This window comes from Ursus maritimus, unplaced genomic scaffold (genome assembly GCF_017311325.1).
Source record: "Ursus maritimus isolate PB19 unplaced genomic scaffold, ASM1731132v1 scaffold_19, whole genome shotgun sequence".
Classification (NCBI taxonomy): Eukaryota; Metazoa; Chordata; class Mammalia; order Carnivora; family Ursidae; genus Ursus; species Ursus maritimus.
In genome coordinates this window covers 1,697,354-1,715,188 of record NW_024424341.1, presented here as the reverse complement: position 1 = coordinate 1,715,188, position 17,835 = coordinate 1,697,354, and the positions used below count along the sequence as shown (strand labels likewise).

Below are 17,835 nucleotides of genomic sequence, written 5' to 3'. Positions count from 1 at the left end.
TGCTGGAGAGAGTCAGTTAGGGTGTGCATACAGACACACGGCACGCTCGAGTTCGCACTTGCTACCCCATCCACAGCCCCGGGGTGTTCATCTGACCTGCGGGTGCTCTTGTCCTGGTTCTCAAGGACACGAAGAATGATAGAGTTGGAGTATCCCGGAAGTCCTCACTGCACACAGAACATTCTCAGAAGGGAATTCTGATGCTCCCAGTCATCGCGATCACAGACAGTTGTTGGCATTTGTTTGGTTACAGTCTTCCAATTTTTCTCCCCATTTTAAGGTAAATTATATGTATATCAAAGAGCATATAGCCGTTGTGTGCAGTGCTTTTCCTTTATATTCTTCACTTAGTTCTGCTTGTAAATATAGAATGCTCACCACTGACCAGTTCTTACGTTGTCTCTTCAACTGATTTTGGTTTTCTGAAGTTTGTTTTCTCACAGTTTTTTCAGAAAGGGCTTATGGGAATATCCTCCTCTGAGTACTAGGTGTTGATAAATGTTTGCTGCCTTTACACTTGAAAGTCATTTGGTCTGGATATAAAATTCTTGGCTCATGTTTCTTTCTTTGAGTATCTTAGATTCATTAATCTATTTTTTTTCTGTTGTGGTTTGATCATCTATTTCCCCCCCATTTTAAGTCACCTGGTCTTTTTGCCTGGATGTGTAAAGGAATTTCTCTTTTTTCTTTCAATAATATTTTTGTTAGAATGTGTCTTGGGATCAGGTGTCTGTTTTCCACCCCCCTCTAGGTGTGTGGTGTGTCTTTTTCGTAAGCAGTTTCAGACTTTCTCCTTTCTGGAGAGTTGTCTTGACTCACACTTCTGGGCGCTCCATTTCCTTGGGCTTTGCTGTGGTTTTCCTCTTCAGAGCCTCCCTCTCCACGTCCACTGGGCCTTCTTTGCCCACCATCTGTGCTCCTCTCTCTTGAACTCTTTTCCTTCATCTTTCTCATTCTTAAAATTTTCCTTCTTTTCTCATTTTGTTTCTTAGGCGCAGTTTCCCGTGTTTACTGCTCTTGGTCTTCTAGTTGCGTTCCTCTCTGAGCTCTCCTGAGTTCCATCACTGCACACTGCACTTTGTGATGCTGGCTTAGGCTTCCCCTCAACTGCGTCCGTCACGACTTCAGGGTAGGTTTTCGTCTCTTTTAAGGGCATGTTTTCAAGCATGCTGTCATGGTCTGTGGTGGCATTTTTTTCTCCTTGTTCTCTTTTAAAATATATTATCTTTGCATGAGATCAGACTTCAGTATTTTCTGTTGTTCATTTTCATGTGGAATTAATTTTTCTGAATATTTAGAAGGGAGGCATGGTTTAGAATAGTTTTTTCTAATTTCAGTGTTCTAGGGCCCTATATTCTGTTGATTTTAGAAAGTTTTAAAAGATGCAGCAGTTTATTTTCTGAGCTCTCCTGGCTCTGTTTTTCTCCCCGACTCCCCATTTTTTTTTTTTTAAAGTACGTCTGTGTTCCACGTGGGCTTGAACTCATAACACTGAGATCAAGAGTCTGATGTTCTACCAACTGAGCCAGCCAGGGGCCCCTTTCTCTCCCACCTTTAATCAGATTTTCATTTTCCTCTGTCTCTATCTTCCCTGTCCTCTACCTTTGGTATTCTAATCCCAGTCATTTCTTTTTAGTGTATTTGGCCTAGAACGGAGCTTTGGAGAGTTAGATAGCTCTGGGAATGCCTGCGGCCCGGACTGTTGTAGGCCTTCTGCATGCTCCAGCAAACCCACTGTGGTTGTCTGCCATTGTCTCTGCTTCGGACCTGCTTCCACCGGGGTGCCCTTGTAGCTGTCAATGGTTTGTCCCCACGTGCTGGTATTTTGGGGCTCCTCAGGAACACCTCATCACTCAATCTTGTTATGGACGTTGACCTGGATGTTGGTCTTGCTATCCTAGCTGCGCGCGTGTTTTTATGGGGTGATAGGTGGAGATTAAAAACCTTTGTCATCACCATCTTCCTACAGAACTCCTACTGGGTTCTGTCGTGGTGCCTACGAGGCCTCCCTCCCCTGCATATTGTGTCATCAGTCTTCCCTTTGTTGAGGACAGTTGGTGCTTGGGCACCTCATTCAGTGTTGTGTCAGGTGTGTTAACGGGGAATAAAAATGACTTTCTGATCTTACATTTGATCATGCGTTTATGTAAAAATGTTACCCATACTCTCTAAAGGAAGATTTAAGACAAGAGCTTGGTTCTTCCCTTTACAAATTTTGTCTCTAAGAAGTTTTGTAGAATTTAAATCGGGATGAAAGAGACGAGGAACCATGTTATTTATAGGCTATAGGGACATGTGTGACACCTGCAAATTTAACCTTATGCCTGTTGGAACTTACTCATTAAAAACAGAGATGTCTTTAGACCCCTAGTTGAAACCAGGTGATCTGAAATTTTGATTGGACTCCTCCTGCCCCATGGGAGCGGTGACTCGGGACTGAGAGACTTCCTGGTGACAGGAACTGTACCAGAGAGTTGAGGGCGTGCTTCCTGCCCCCAAAGAGCATGTAGTCTAGTTGGAGGAAGAGCAAGAAATAATTTATTTTAAAAACATTTATCTACAAATAATTAAAACATAAAGTGTAATAGTGAAAACATGATGGTGACATGGATTCCAGAGTTCTCCAGGACATCCCATTTTTAAGTAGTGTGGTTAGATCTGGGTGCTGATAGACCGTATCTGGCATAATGTGACGTCGTTTTTGTTTTGGAAGAGAGGGTCCTTCTTGGCCTGATCAAAGTGTTTCAGGAGCAAGAAGAAAGGACCTGACTGTTACAGAGATGGTTTTGGCTCAGGGATGACAGCTCAAACCCCTGCCCCAGAGGGCACATGGACAGGACAGTGCTCTCAAGGCCACGGAAGTGGGGTGGTGCTGTGGTTTGGGTCTGCTCTGGAAGCCAGAGGACAGCAAAACAGAGGCCCTTAGCGGGAGTACAGTTTGTGTAGCGGAAAGGGGAATGTGGGAACAGCCTTGAGGGGCAGAAGGGTCCATTCAGGGAAAATCCAGGAGGTGGGCCGCATGTTATCGGTGGAGACCAGCAGCAGGCGTGTGATAGTTCTCCAGTAGTTCCCAGGGTGCAGTGCGTATGGCAGGAGGGGCAGGATAGTTCTGCGGGAGGCAGGCGACCACTGAGACTCCTGGCTTGGGGACGGCACGGCCAGGCCATTACAGGAAGCTGACTGTGGAGATGGTGTGGGGAGTGGACCGGGGAAGCGGGAGGCTGTCAGGTGGGGGCTGGTCTAATGGTTAAGGAAGGAGGCCGTGAGCAGCGTTGGTGAACTGCTGCTCACTTCTCAGAGAACGCGGCCCTGCGGTGTCCTGAAGCGAGGAGAACCCTGTATTAAACACGGCACAGCACCCGACGTGCTCTGGGACACACACGCTTAGTTGTTTCCCTCATGTCGCAGGTCCCGATTGTGATCTCCCTGTCCCTGTCTGTCTCGGTTTTGTAGGTGGCACAGACCCAGTCCCGCGTGGGTTTGGTTCCTGCCCACTCACCGGCCACTCTCCTCTCCCTCTGGATGATGTCAGAACAGGATCTGGCGGATGTGGTGCAGATTGCTGTGGAGGACCTGAGTCCTGGTCACCCAGGTACGGCGCTGCGGGACAGTAGGTAGATTCTTATTCTCTCTTCTCCAGAAATCCAGACGTACTTGCACAAATTCTCTTTTCTTTAAAAAGTGAAGCAAGAGAAAAAGTGATGTGTGTGCTTATCACGGAGAGTGGAAACCTCAGTCCCGCATCTGTCCATCCCAAGGGGCAGCCCCCAGCACCCAGTCTCTGCTCCCCCCACCTCCCCCACCCGCAGCGGTCCTGGGACACTTGGGGTTCCACAACTTTCCTCCTCTCAACTTCCTCTTTTTAAAATCCATTACTGCAGTTGTTTTGCTGGTGTGTACCAGTCTGCCTCAGGTACCCTGACTGACGGGCCTCTTCCCTCTAGACGTCCTTTACCTTGTCTGCACTGCTTTCCTTTTATGTATACCCTGCAGTAAAGAGCCTTGCTTGGGTCTCTTGGCAAATATTTTTGTAGGGTAAGTTTCCAGAAGTGGAATTTCTGTGTATGTTCTAAATTTTGATAACACACTGACAGATTTCCCCAAAGTGTTTATTAAGTTACTCTTTCAGTGACTGTGAGAACTTCTGTACTTTTGTACTTTCCTTCTGTACTTTTAGGGCGGGTAATTTTTCTTAATGATGCTAAAAGCACACGCCTACTTTGAAACTTTAAATATTTGTTTTGAGAAGACCCTTTGTAAAAGAAACCCTAAGTTTTAAGAATTTCATCTATGAAAAAGCTTTGCACATTTATTTTAGAAGATTTCTTTAGAAGATTTCTTCGTAAATTTCTTTTCTTTTCCTTTCTTCCCTTTTTTAAAGTTTGAAGTGAGAGGCTCACACAGCAGAATCACTGAGTGTTTTACTTGCCTGGTTATTATTTTTGGAATAGTAGAATTGAAATGCTGACTTTTTTTTCCCCCACAGAAAAGAGAATTTTCAGAAATCTCATAAGAAAGTACAGTCATGTCTGTCTTTTATGATCCATTGGATATGTTAATTGAAAAACTTCATTGAAAAAAAAGAAAAAAACTTCATTTAGAACTTGGTTGTGCTCTGGAAGGGACAGCACTGTAAGCGATTTTAGAATTAAATGGCCAGTCACAAAGAAATAGAGGCACTCTTTTCGGGGTGCTGTGCTTTTTCTCTTATTTTGCCTCTGTTTTATTTATAAGAACCACTGTCCCCTGTTGGCTGGTGAGAGCAAGAGCTGGTCAGGTAGGCCGTGTGAGTGCAGCCGTGTGGCCAGAGTCTGCTCTCTGAAAGCCGGCCGGTTTGTTTGCAGTGACAATTTGCAGCCTGGGCCTTGTTAGCACCACACCTTAGACGCCACTGAGCTAAAAGAAAAAAACGTCAGAAACACTATCACTGCCCATAAAGATTTAAAAAGTAACTTCATATTTTGGTAGGTGAACGACCATTTCCTTAGAAAACACACACTGCGATGTTATAAAAGAAAAATGTTCCAGTTACATAAATTTTAAACCTTTTCAGAACTATTAAAGTTCTAGTTTACTTCCCAAATAAATTGTTTCTCTGTAGATTATAGTTCAAAGAAGGCTTAGAGAAACCGTTTCTTTCTTTTTTTTTTTTTTTTAAGATTTTATTTATTTATTCGACAGAGATAGAGACAGCCAGCGAGAGAGGGAGCACAAGCAGGGGGAGTGGGAGAGGAAGAAGCAGGCTCATAACGGAGGAGCCTGATGTGGGGCCAGATCCCATAACGCCGGGATCACGCCCTGAGCCGAAGGCAGGCACTTAACTGCTGTGCCACCCAGGCGCCCCAGAGAAACCGTGTCTAACCTTGGTTTTGTCCAGTCTCTGTTCCTGAAGTAACTGGGAACTCTGGTTTGTGCATGGCCCCCTGAGGCCTTCGAACACAGACAGCTTCCGGTCTCTGGTCCAGAGGAACTCGCACACACCCTGCACATCCCATGGTGCACACACGCATTTGCCTCCAGAGTGGCCTTGGGATTGAAGTGGTTTTTTCCTTCATCTCTTAAATACAAACTTGGTAAAATTTAGAAGTAGTTAAGCGGATGGGAGAAATGATCCTAGCCATACAGCTGCTTACCGGCGTGGGCATCCTTCTACTTTCTTCTGATTCCCACTGAAAACAAAGGTGCTTAGGTTTCCCTGCGCCTGCGCGTCCTCCCCGTATGGCCACACTCACGTAAGCTGTCTGGCATGGACATAACTGCAGCGGTCATCAGGCCTGAGCTCCAGTTGATTGTCAGGGCTTTAACATGAACATTGAGTTCTTTCATCTAATTCTAAAAGTAACGTGTGCAAAATTATACAAAGCAGTGCAGGCACCGTGTGCAAATGTAGCAAAGGACAGCTGCTCAGCCCATAGCAAGTCGCTGCTGGAACGCCGGTGTGTTCACCTCTGTCGTCGGCCGTGGGCGCACCTCCTTTTATGTGGCTGCTTTCCTGCCCTTTGCTTAAAGCCTCGAGGTACTTCTTGCTGCCGCAGGTCATCTTTTCTCTAGTTACAGGAACTAGCTGCATGGCCCTGGACAAGTCACTTAACCTCACTGGACTTGTTTCCTATGCAGCAAGTGAAAAGGATTAGACTAATGATGGCCACGATCTCTCTGTCTTCCAGTCCTGGTACAGTTCACCAGTTTCCAGTGGGGGTAAATAAACTAAGGTTTTGAGAACCTGTGTTTTGCTAACCACAAACACTTGTAGGCATGGATTTTTCCTTTTTTTACTTAATTCAATGAGAATTCATTGCCACACATTTCCGTGGAGGTGGTTGAGGCATTCCCTGCCGCGCAGGATCCACAGGGTACGGTACGATGCGAAGCCCTTTGGTAAGCGGGATCCTTCTTGTTATGGTTGGCCCTTGTCTGGTTTCTGCAAGGTACAGCTTTGGATAATTTACCTCTGGGAAATCAGTTTACAGCTCTTGCCTAGGACCCAGAAAAGGTTTGTGTTTGAGCCATAGGACTATTTGTCACTAAATTTTGGTTTCTCAGTGAGTCATCCAGTACGTACAGGCTTAAAGGCATTGACACTTAAAAGATCAAAATTGAGATGTGACTTGGAGCCTGTCTACACTCTCTGTCCGAGTGGCATGCTTTGGTGGGGGTGAGCCCTCCTGTACAGGGCAGCCCTCCTGTAGCAGATGAGGACTCACAGGCCGGCAGTATGTGCTTTGTCCAAGCCTGTGGCCAGCTTTGTGTGAAGGGGGTGGGGGAGGTCTCTACTCCGGGGAGAGGCACTGTGCCCCAGCCGGGATCACGGTGTGAGCTGGTTTGAGTTGCATGCTGCATGGGGCTGCAGGGAAGGTGGCTCAGTTTCCCTGAGTGGAAGTAGTTGGGTGGTGGGTGGTGCTGGGGGGTTGGAGGGAGGAGCGCTGTCCAAACAAGGCGGACGAGGATGCCTGTCACAGTGAGTCCGTCCTGCTTGACTGGAGTGTGGGGTGCACTTGTAGATGGTACCCCAAAATGTGTGTGCGCTCTTGTTTACTCTCCCAAGTGCTACAGCATGTGCTTCTGTGTGCACACGTACACACTAGTGTCCTGTTTGTGTCCTACATGCGCTCCTGTGTGTTCTCACGTGCCAGCACTCGTTCTGTAGAATAGATCCCCGAAGTGCTTGACCATTAGAAAGGAAGTTACGGCCACGGAGCAGGAGGGCATCTCTGTAATAGGTCTGTGTCCACATGTGGCCATGCAGGAAGGAGGAGAAATACACTGGGCAGGGAATATGGGTGACTCCGGGCAAGGGGAGGTCAAGGGAAAATACTGCAGTGAAATGGAAAGGTCTTCATGGTATGACGTGAAGACAAATGCTGAATCCATAATTCTGTGTACCATTGCAAGTTGATTAGGTCTGGGGCCAAGGCTCAGGGATGGAGAGAAGTGTGGTTGAGGAGATCATGGGATTGCAGACAGTTCTGGTGTTTGTATGTGTAGCTTTAGTGTCGTGTTTGTAGTGCACTTGGGATGGAGGGAAGGGGGTCGGTGCGGACTGTGGGCGGAGTCGCTGGTCCCCGCTGCAGGTGCTGGGCGCAGCAGTACCTTGGGCAGGGAGGCTCTCAGTGTGACCGGTCGTGTCTGCGTGTGGGAAGGCGGCATATGCACATAGGGGTTTGATTTCCGAATGAGGTACAACTGACAGGCCTTTAACCTGAGAGAACTCCTTACTGTTCTTGGATTTGCTGAAGCTGGAAGTCACGTGGGGGAGCTGCACCGAGCCCTTGGGGAGCGGCGTGCGGCTCCGGCGTGTGGGTTCTCGGGTTTGTCAGAGCTAGGACAGACGCCGTTCCCGCCCCTGGGTGGGCAGCAGGGGCCGCGATGCTCACGCCTGCTGTGTCTGCGTCGGTTTACAGTCGTGCTGGAGAACCATGTGGTGGCGGATGACGAGGAGCCAGCCCTGAAGCGCCAGCGCCTAGAGATCAACTGCCAGGACCCCTCCATCAAGGTGAGCGCCTCCCTGTGCGTCCTGCTGTCCTGCCAGGGGCCTGCACCCCTGCACCGCTCCTCGGGCCCCACAGGGGGCGGTCCGCCTGCCCAGGAGGGGCTCCCCACACGGCCTCACTAGCTGCTCCCTGCAGCCAGAGCTCCGTAGTGGCTCTGCTGTCCAGTGCGGTCCTCGCGGAGGAGGCGGCCTTCCCTGTGCCTCAGCTGCGTGGTGAGGAGTCCTCTCAGAAGGGGGGCCGCTGTGAGCACTGCGTGGCTGCCCCACACGGCGGGCCTGGCCATTAGACACGCTCGTTGGTTCTTGAGAAGCTCGGTGGGCTACACGGTACCGTGCAGCCCGCTCCCTGTTCCCTGGTCCCCGCACCCCTTGCCCGCTCCGCCCCCCGCCCCAAGTCAAGGGTGGGAGAGGGGAGGACAGGCAAATTCCTGGTCGCTAACCGTTGCCTGGCCGCGGTTGGCTGCGGGCACCAGCGCAGGGTGCTCATGGGCGCAGGTGCGGGTGTGCGGCAATGGCTCCGCCCCGGGGGGGGGGTGTTGCGGGAAGCGAGCGGCTCTTCTGGCCGAGGGTGGGCTCACTGCAGGGCCCACAGCCTTTGGGGAGGAGGCCAGGACTGGGGACCGAAGCCCCACAGCGCTGCAGCCGGAGGCGCCATGCCGGCCACTGGGTGGCAGGCTTGCCGTGCACAAGCGTGTGGCCGCGGAGGCCTGGGTATGCTGCCTCTCCAGCTGGATGGACTGGCCAGCTTGTGTGTGTGCCTGACTGGTGCCCAGAGCAGTACCCTGCACACTGCTGCTGTTTTCTTCTGTGGACTGGGCTCATATGGGGACAGCGCGCTGCAGAGACCCCAGCTTACGTGGGAACGCTTGGCCTGGTCTCTGCACATGCTTCCGGCGGAAACAAAGGAGCCCAGGTGCAGGACCCATTCTGTTGGAATAGATGCAGTTGGAAGTAGGAAATCGTGAGCGGGGTCCTTGTAGCTGTCCCCTGCAGTCACGGCATCCCTTCTGAGCTGTTTCTTTTTTCCACTTGCAGTCATTCCTGTACTCCATTAACCAGACAATCTGCTTACGGTTGGATAGCATTGAAGCCAAGCTGCAAGCTCTGGAGGCTACTTGCAAATCGTTAGAAGAAAAACTGGACCTGGTCACCAACAAGCAGCACAGCCCCATCCAAGTCCCCATGGTGGCAGGCTCCCCTCTCGGCGCGACCCAGACGTGCAACAAAGTGCGATGGTAAGAACCCAGCGGAGGGCGGGCTGCCTGCTCCCCAGGCTCCCTGGCCTGGCTGCTTGAGTCGCCTTGCACACGGCTCGGTGGCTCGAGTTTAGTTAGCCGCAAACCTCACACGTGACACCCAGCCTGAGCGCCTTGAGGTCATTCCCACGGTTTCTGTGGGACAGAGCCATACGGATGCATCTTCTCTCTGGAACTGAGCCAGCAGGTCTCTGAAGATGTGCATTTCTTTCTTTTTTCTCTGTTCTGTCTGGCCCGTGTGCAGATAGGTAGTGTTTATCAATTTTACTTGAGTATCCCTGATTTTCCCTTCATATCAGTAGTTTTTATTGTGCTTTTTAAAAAATATATAGTCTAATGTTAGCAATGTGTGTGGTAGTTTATGTACTGTTTGAGTTGAAACTTGACGAAGGGTTTACTTAGACGGGGAAGGTGTCTCAAGTGTTTGGGCTGGTCACGTATGCTCGTCCTCGGTGCCCTGTGAGACGCTGGCACTCCTGAGATGAGCTGGAGCTCACGCTCTGGCGTCAGTGTCCCCCAGCATTGGCATCTTTACCTTTTCCCACAGCTGGCTCCAGTTAGTGCAGTGGCAGGATTGTCTTTGTAGTTGATGAGAGCGTGAGGCCTGTTTGCTGAGGGCCTTGGTGCCCGTGTCTGCTGGGCTCTGCCCTGTCCATATGCCCCAGACACAGGAGCCACAGGAGGGGCTTGTGGGCTTCTTCAGGGGAATGTGGGATTGAGGAAGGGTTCCTGGTGTGGTTTGGGGTTGCTCAAACAGGCTTCACGTTGTAGGTGGCCCCTGTTCTGGCTTGTCTGGGGCGGCTGAGGACGACCCCAGCTGTGTGGGTGTAATAACAGTGCCTCCAGGGCCTCCGGAGTGTCCTCGTGTGTTGGCAACGCTGCGTGGCCTCATGCTGGATCTCCGTCCCTGAGGGAAGGGGGGTGGTCCGTGCTGTTGCTCTGAGACAGGCCTCTTGCCCTGTCTTTGCGTGTGTCCTGGTAGACCCAGCCGTCCCTGAGGGAAGGGGGGTGGTCCGTGCTGTTGCTCTGAGACAGGCCTCTTGCCCTGTCCTGCGTGTGTCCTGGTAGACCCAGCCTGTCTTTGCTCCCAGCAGACATTGGTTGAGCGTGCTCTTTGCAGGCAGGGACACTCAGCCCTATCAGAACCAGCACCTTTGGTTCAGAATAATTTTTCTGTGATGCCTTCTTACCCTAAAATGTAATGTTTAGAAAATATAGTTTATAATGGAAAAATGAGTATAATGTCTTAATTGTAACTTGAGGAGAAATAAAAGTGTAGAAGGTATAATAATACAATGTGTGTTTCAGCTTGTAAATGGTTGGGTGAAATACATAACGAGGCAGTGAGCAGGCCAGACGCACAAGCCTCGTACGTCGAGTCCTGCTGACTGGGAGGGCTGTGGCACTAGTCCACACACACTGGGAACTCACATACCAGTCGGTCATGGAATCTTACAAAATAACGGGCAATTCTTGATGAAGTTTCAAAAAAAAGCAAAGTGTAGTTTTTTCTAGACTTGAACAATAGTTGAATTCCTGGGAGATTTGTTATAGTAAAACAATCCAAAAACATTTTGTGTATAAACGTAGAGTAAGATTTTAGGCTCAGAAAGTTGTTAGAATCATGTTTTTCCTCATATGAGTGAGTGCTTGGGACATTTGAAGTTGGCGCAGGAAGACTTTTTGTTCGATGAGACTGTCTCACATACTGGAGATGTCTTAGTCTTCTTGGCCCTACCCACTAGGTTCCAGTGGTGTCTCGTGAGTATGATGACCCAGTATATCCCACTGCATTTCAAAGCCCCCCTCACCCCACCCCTTGGAGCCTCCATCGGGAACTGCTGCTTTGAGGAGTAAGACGGGAGAGAAGGACATGCTGCTTCCAGTCGATAAGTCAGACGCTGGCCTGTGCGGAGCATGGCCCTCCTTAGTCTGTCTTTCTGACCTGTGTTTGGAAGAGCTGATCTTCGTGAGTCGGGGGAATATCCATTCGGATCCCACAGTTGATTACTTGGGACGGTCCCGGTGGGGTCAGCAGCACCAGTTCAAGGCCTGAAGAGTGTACCTTGTGAGCAGCTGGTTTGGGGACTCCTTCTGTGTCCAGAGCAGGGCGTATTCTTAGGAGCACAGGCCTCTGCATGCCACAGGTTGCCGGGCTCCCTGGGCCAGGTCACGTAGTTGTATTAACTGTCCTCATCTTGAAAACCGGGACAAGACGAAGGTGACCTAGGCCTGCCTTAGGGCTCCGTTGGAATCTCCCACCGTTGTAACAATGAAGCTGGCAGGTGGAGAAGAGGGTGGTGCCGCTTCTTCTGGACTTGTGCCCCCAGACCGCTGCGCCACTTTCCTCCAGGTTTTGGGTTGTCTGATGACAGAGTGGCTGCTTGGATAAAGGCATTGCTAGGCTGCAGGAAGCTCCCAGCATTTCTGGCTCTTTTCAGCGTTTTCATGATTGCAGGGCTAGTGGGGAGACCCCATCAGCACTTCCCTGGGCAGAAATCCCCCCATGCTTCCCGCTGCTGGTTTAGACCTGCCATGGTTTTCTCCATGTGTATTAACAAGTGGTGGTGTGAAAGGAAAGTTTCCTGATACTGACTCAGATGTCTGCCTAGTCCATCCAAATCAGTTAGGTTTTCTGGCTTTAAGGAATTGTACTGGTGGCATAAAATCAAGCCGTTATAGAATGCATTTACTGGGTCTCAGCACAGAGTTTGTTAATATTGTTAGTAGAACTATTATGTACAGAAACTGACGGAAGAGTAATAAAAGGGGTGGTCGTTTCTCTATTCTCTCCTGAGCATGGTTTTAAAGAGTATGTATACAGATGATTTTAAAGATTTTATTTATTTGTCAGAGAGAGCGCACGCGAGAGCGCACAAGCGGGGAGCAGTGGAGGCAGAGGGAGAAGCAGACTCCCTGCTGAGCAGAGAGTCCGATGTGGGGCTCCATCCCAGGACCCCGGCCAAAGGCAGAACTGACTGAGCCACTCATGCATCCCTGTACAAATGGTTTTTAAAGAAGTAAGACAACAGTTGAAAACCACTAACAAAATTTTGCAGTAAAGTAAAGGATAAGAATTTAATCCCGGTATATCAGTGAAAAAAACGTATAGTTTGATTAGAAAGTTACTAATTTGTAAACACATAAGTAACTGAAAATTGTATGTGTGAAGTGTGGGCAGTGAGTAGAACACAGAAAAGGGAAAGTCTCCAAAACAAATTAAAAATTGGTTAACATTCTGAGCAGCAACTTAACTTTTACCAGTTGTTTATTTTGGGCCTCAGGTATTTAAGATAAAAGTTAGAAGTATATAAGTTCTGGATTATTTTATATGCAAACCATATGCTTGTAAAAAGAACTTAAGATTCCTTAGGCCCATTTGCTTTTTTGTTGTTGATTTGTGGGGAAGTCTGAGTGTAACTGGGCCAGACAGATGGAGGCACCGTAAAGGTCTTTTCAGTTAATGAGGATTCTGGGTGGTAGGTGAGAAGCCGTTCCCTGAAACCACTCGCCTTTCCATTTGGAGAGGCTGTGTGTGGCCCAGAGCCAGCCGCGAGCCCACGGAGCAGAGCTCAGCCCCTCTGTGCTCCTGAGAGTCCCTCACCTGTTGGTTATGTCTAATGACAGCCGGCCCAGATGGGCCCAGGCTCTCAGCCCAGAGAGCTCTGTACTCGTTCTCTCTGTGCCCCGGAGCGCGGAAGGCAGCTGAGGGCCGCCAAACTCAGCAGGCACGTGGGATCTAAATTTTTCAGATTCTACACCTGAATGAGATTTCCTAAATAAATTCAAGAAAAAGTGGTGGAAGAAAGAAAATCTTAACCTGCGATGCTAATGTTTAATCATTGTAATAATAACGTTTGCTCGGGTCTTTGGAGGGGTTTCGTCCCGTGACGGTGTTCTCCTTGGGTAAGAGGAGGATGGGCTGGGATTGCTGCCAGTAGCTGCTTCTCTTCCTTGGAAGTGCACCGTAAATTCAGGTTTGCTGAGTTTTGATTCTGGGTGTAGCGACTTGAGGCTGTACCTGTGACGCTGCTTTCCCACCGTGGCAGTGGCAGTGGCAGTGACAGGCGGCCGGGCGCCCTGGGATGAGCAGCGGCGGTCCCTGCACCGCAGGCTCTCCTTCCAGGGGCCTCTGTTGGGTAACGCGGACTGGAGGTGTCAGGTGGACAGACAGGACATTTACATAGATCAGCACAGAAATCCCTCTGTGGCACTTCTTTGAAGACAGACACAGAGCTCTTCGAAGAGGGCGCAGGAGCCGGACACGGTGGAGTGCCACCGGCTGGCGGCTGGCAGGACTGCGCCCGAGCAGAGCAGTGCCCGGATCTGGGGACAGAGGACCTGCCTGCGTGGCGGGGTCTGGAGGCCAGGCTCCTGGGCGAGTCAGAGAGCAGCTCAGACCGGGGTGTTTGTGTGTTTTCATTAATGGAATGTACTGACTAATTAGAAAAATGCTTGTGTTTCTTACTTTTAAGAGCCGTATGTTTTCATTTTTTTTGCACAAATGATTTTTATTGAGATATAATTGCCCTACAACAGATTTTTATTTTAAAAACTTAAAACCTTTTTTTTTTGAGAGCTTTAGTGTGTTTCTACAATTTTAAAACAGTTGTGGTAAATCAGTGGCCTCCTCATAAGACTCAGACATAAAAGTGATTTCTTTTCAAAATCATCTTTTCCTTCAGAGAGCTATGTCATAGAAGACATATGGGGGAGGAAAACTGTTTTATTCTTGAAGCTGATCATTTATCCATAGAGAACTGAAGTACTTGGTCAACAGATGAAGTTCCCTCTACTAGTGGTTGCAGCGTCTTTGTTTTGTTTCCCGCAGGGCCTTTTGTTGTAAGTGTGGATGGATACTTGTGGGAAGGCTGTTCGTTGAGCCCTGGGGCTTCTTGGTAGAGAGAGTCCCCTCTGAGCATCTCTTTTTCCGGCCTTGGAGCACCAGCGTTCTGGCGGGCTCTGGTCGGTGTTTGGAGCGGCGCCACTCCGGGCCGTTGACCTTTCAGTCAGGAGTGTAGCATTTCGTGGGCTTTCGAATGTGACAAACTCAAGATAGGGCTGTTGGAATCGTGAAGAAATGGTTTTTTCTCAGCCATGAGGGACTTGTTTAGGAATTTTGAGTTTGCGATGTTTCCACTTGTGTAGACGTAGGGTTTCTCTTGGTGACTGATGTACACTACCTCGCACAGCTGCCCCCTCGCAGTGACCGAATCATGGTGCTCTGTCCAGGTGGGCTGAATGCTAGCCAAGGACAACATACGGCTTATGCACCTAGGATTTCGGGAACCTTGATCGTAATCTGATGACTCAGATATGGTCTGATAACCAAAGCAGATAAAAAACATGTAGCCGAGCGCTTGAATAGATCGTGCCCGTTCTTATAATTTGGAGTACTTCTCTCGTGGTGGAATAACTCTCTCAGCTGGTTGGTTGGGATCTGTGGATCCATTTGGAGAGAACTGCCATCTTAACACCATGGGGTCTTCTCCCTTATGCAAGTCTTTAATTTCTAGTTCTCAGTGTGCAGCTCTTTCTCCTGTTCTGTTAAATTTTTCTCTACGCCATATTTTTAGATGCCGTTGTTAATGGTATCGTGTTTGAGATTCCAATTTCCAGTTGGTCATTGGTAGTGTGTAGGCGTAGAGTAGATTTTTGTTTATTGATCTTTATCCTGCATTATTTCTAAATTCACTTGTTTTAGTAGCTTTTGTGTAGAATTTAAAAGAAAGTGAAGTGTATGTGTTTTTTTTTTTTACATAAAGAGCGTTTTAATTCTCATCAAATTTCTCTACCATTTCTTAGTTTGCTTTGGTGGCTAGGCTTTCCCATTTCAGTGTGTCCTTTTTGTATTTTAACCTTATTTCTGATCTCTGAGTGAAAGCATCCAGTGTCTCACCATGAAGTGTGTGGTGTTAGCTGTAAATCTTTTGCCCTTTATCAGGTTGAAGAAATACTATTCCTGATTTCATGGGACTTTTTTTATCGTGAGTCGGCATTGAATTTTGCACCTCCTTGAGACTATCGTGTGGTTTTTCTTGATTGTGCTGTTCCAGTGAGTTACACTCATTTCTGTCACAATCAGCCTGATTATAGTGTATTACCCTTTCTGTGTATTTGTGGATTGATTCGCTAATATGTGGTTACAGGTTTTTGCATCTCTCTTCACAGGGGACGTTGGTCTGTTGTTTTCTTTCTTGAACTGTCTTTGTTGCCAGCGGTGGTGGGAGGGGCAGAGGGAGCGGGAAGAGAGAATCCCAAGCAGGCTCCACGCCCAGTGAGGAGACCGACCCTGAGGTCACGACTTGAGCTGAAACTAGGAGTCGACTGAACCACCCAGGCGCTCCTGAAAATGTTTCTATAGGACTAGTTTCATTTTTTTCCCTAAATACTTGATCTAATTTGCCAGTGGATTATGAATTCAGTTTCCTTATTTATAAGTGTGGGACTTCTTGAGTCAGTGTAATTTGTATTCTCAAGGGATTTTTTTCATCTACATTCTAGAATCTCCTCCCATAAACACGTGTCCTCGTGTCGTCTGGAGGCCCACAGAATGCTGAGTTGCTATGTGTCCGCAGGCTCCTCTGGTCCCTGATAGTCTCACAGACTTTCCTTGTTTCTACAACTTTTTGAGGAGTGCTGGTCAGGTGTTTGTAGAATGTCCCTCAGTTGGGATTTGTCTGATGCTTTTCTCATGATTAGACTGGGATTGTGGGATTTTGAGAGGCAGACCTCAGAGGTGAAGTGCCACTTTCATTCCATCTTATCAAGGGCGTGTGTGCCGTGGCTGGACTTATTATCTCTGTCCGTGTTGCCTTGGGTCACGGGGCTGAGGTCACGTCGGTCAGATTTCTCCCCTGGCAGTTCCATCCCCTGCCCCTTCCATCCTGTGCTCGGGGAAGGGCCTCACTGAGCCCAGAGTGGGGAGTCATGCTCCACCTCCCGGGTGTCCTGCTGCCCTTCTGCACGGGACACTTGTCTCCTCCCCCGTTGCTGATTCAGTCAGTCACTCATCAGTGTGGACTCGTAATAGGTATTGTATACTTCATTTTAGAATCCAGTCCTCTTGTATTTTGTTGCGCAGATATTCCTGCTTTGGCCGCTGGGAGTGATGTCAGGTGGCTCCTTTGTCCTCTGACACACAGACACCCCTGTCTGCATCACCCCCCTGCCCCCCGGTCATTTCAGGGTTTGGTTTGTTTGGAGCACTTCCTTCCTTCCTTCCTGGCACCATGGGATGCTCCCGGCACCAGTGCTCGAGTCCACCTTTCTCTATTGCAAGATGGCCATAGAGACCAGGATCTGGGGTGTCGTGTGTCACCGCTGTGAGTCGCCTGCAGCCCTGCTCCCGGCACAGTGACAGAGCACCTGCTCCACCTGGGGCCCCTCCTGGCGTCCAGCGTTTCCTTGGCGGTCATGTCTACAGCTCCTGGCGAAGAAGCAGCGAGAATATGCACTCCCAACCCATGTGCTCTTCTGATTTGGGAGTTAGCATGCAGCGTTCAGAGGCTTTCGTCACAGTGTGACTTCTGTGGGAGGGGAACAAGGTTAGAACCCGACCCATCCAGAGCCTGTCTGCTCCAGAATCTTCTCTCTGGAGCCCCTGGCGGTTGAAGCTTGTTGCATTACATTATCCCCCTTTCTCTGTGGCACTTGGTTATTTTGGGGGAGTTCATTTTATTCTGTTTTGCTCATCCCATTAGATATTGGAGATAATTTTCTTTTTTTGGAAATGAATTTTTAATGCTAATTAATTCTTATCCCCAAGAGTGTTTTTTTTGGATCCTGGTTTTTATGACTTTAATCTTTAACCTTCAAGGAATAGAACTAAACCTGTAAAACAGGTTTCAGTGAGGGTTTTATCTGAGTGGTTGGTGTCTTTGTTGGGGGCATGAGCTGGTGCGGTAAGGAATCTCTGACCCCGTGGGATGACAGTTGCAGGCTGGTGCATTCTGTTTCTAAAAACGCAGCCTCTCTCCTGTTTACATCTCATCTGTGAGCACTTGTCCAGGGCTGTCTGCTTTTGAGAGGACCTGGGAATGGAGCCTGGCTGCGTTGTGGCTCCCAGGGCAGGACCGCCCTATGCGGAGGGGCATGGGTTCATGGTGGACACTAGCCCCCTTATCTCTTGGACTCGAGGACCTCGGGTTGTCTGGTTTTTACTGTGTAAGGGTTGCTACCCTGCTCCCGCTCCCCCCGTTTGTGCTGTCGTTGAAGTCCAAGACTGCCGAACAGTTCCGTGCTGGGAAGGCTGTTAACTGCACACGGTGTGTGTTATGATGACCCGGGCTCCTGTGTGAGCTTCACGAGGACAGCCGTGAAAGCTGCTGGGAGAACGTGTGTGTTTATCGGTGGGTTTCAGAAGCATCTGCAAATGTATTTTCTTAGGAGTAGAAAGTGGAATTACTTGAGATTTTTGCCAGTTCTCTTTTGTTAATTGAGATTTTTTTCATTAGAAAACTTGTGTCATATGAGATTTACCCAACTGAACTTTATGAATAGTTACTTTGAATTGCAAAAGGATCAGCTGTCAGCAGAATATGGTACAGTGAGACTTCTCTGTGGGTGGGAGGGAGGCAGAAATGTTTC

At 48.9% G+C, this 17,835-nt stretch overlaps 1 protein-coding gene across 6 annotated transcripts in view; it reads left to right on the top strand.

Annotated features, from left to right (window-relative positions):
- Positions 1 to 17,835, top strand: part of LOC103673843 (BTG3 associated nuclear protein) — a 129,023-nt gene that overhangs the window by 23,295 nt on the left and 87,893 nt on the right. For 5 of the 6 annotated variants that reach the window (XM_040633195.1, XM_040633197.1, XM_040633196.1 and 2 more), the window contains exons 2-4: positions 3,454 to 3,592; positions 7,902 to 7,993; positions 9,026 to 9,225. In XM_040633195.1, the coding sequence (XP_040489129.1) occupies positions 3,454 to 3,592; positions 7,902 to 7,993; positions 9,026 to 9,225 (431 nt within the window). Of the gene's footprint in view, positions 1 to 992; positions 1,130 to 3,453; positions 3,593 to 7,901; positions 7,994 to 9,025; positions 9,226 to 17,835 lie in introns of all 6 variants that reach the window. The other variant, XM_040633198.1, reaches the window with a different exon arrangement.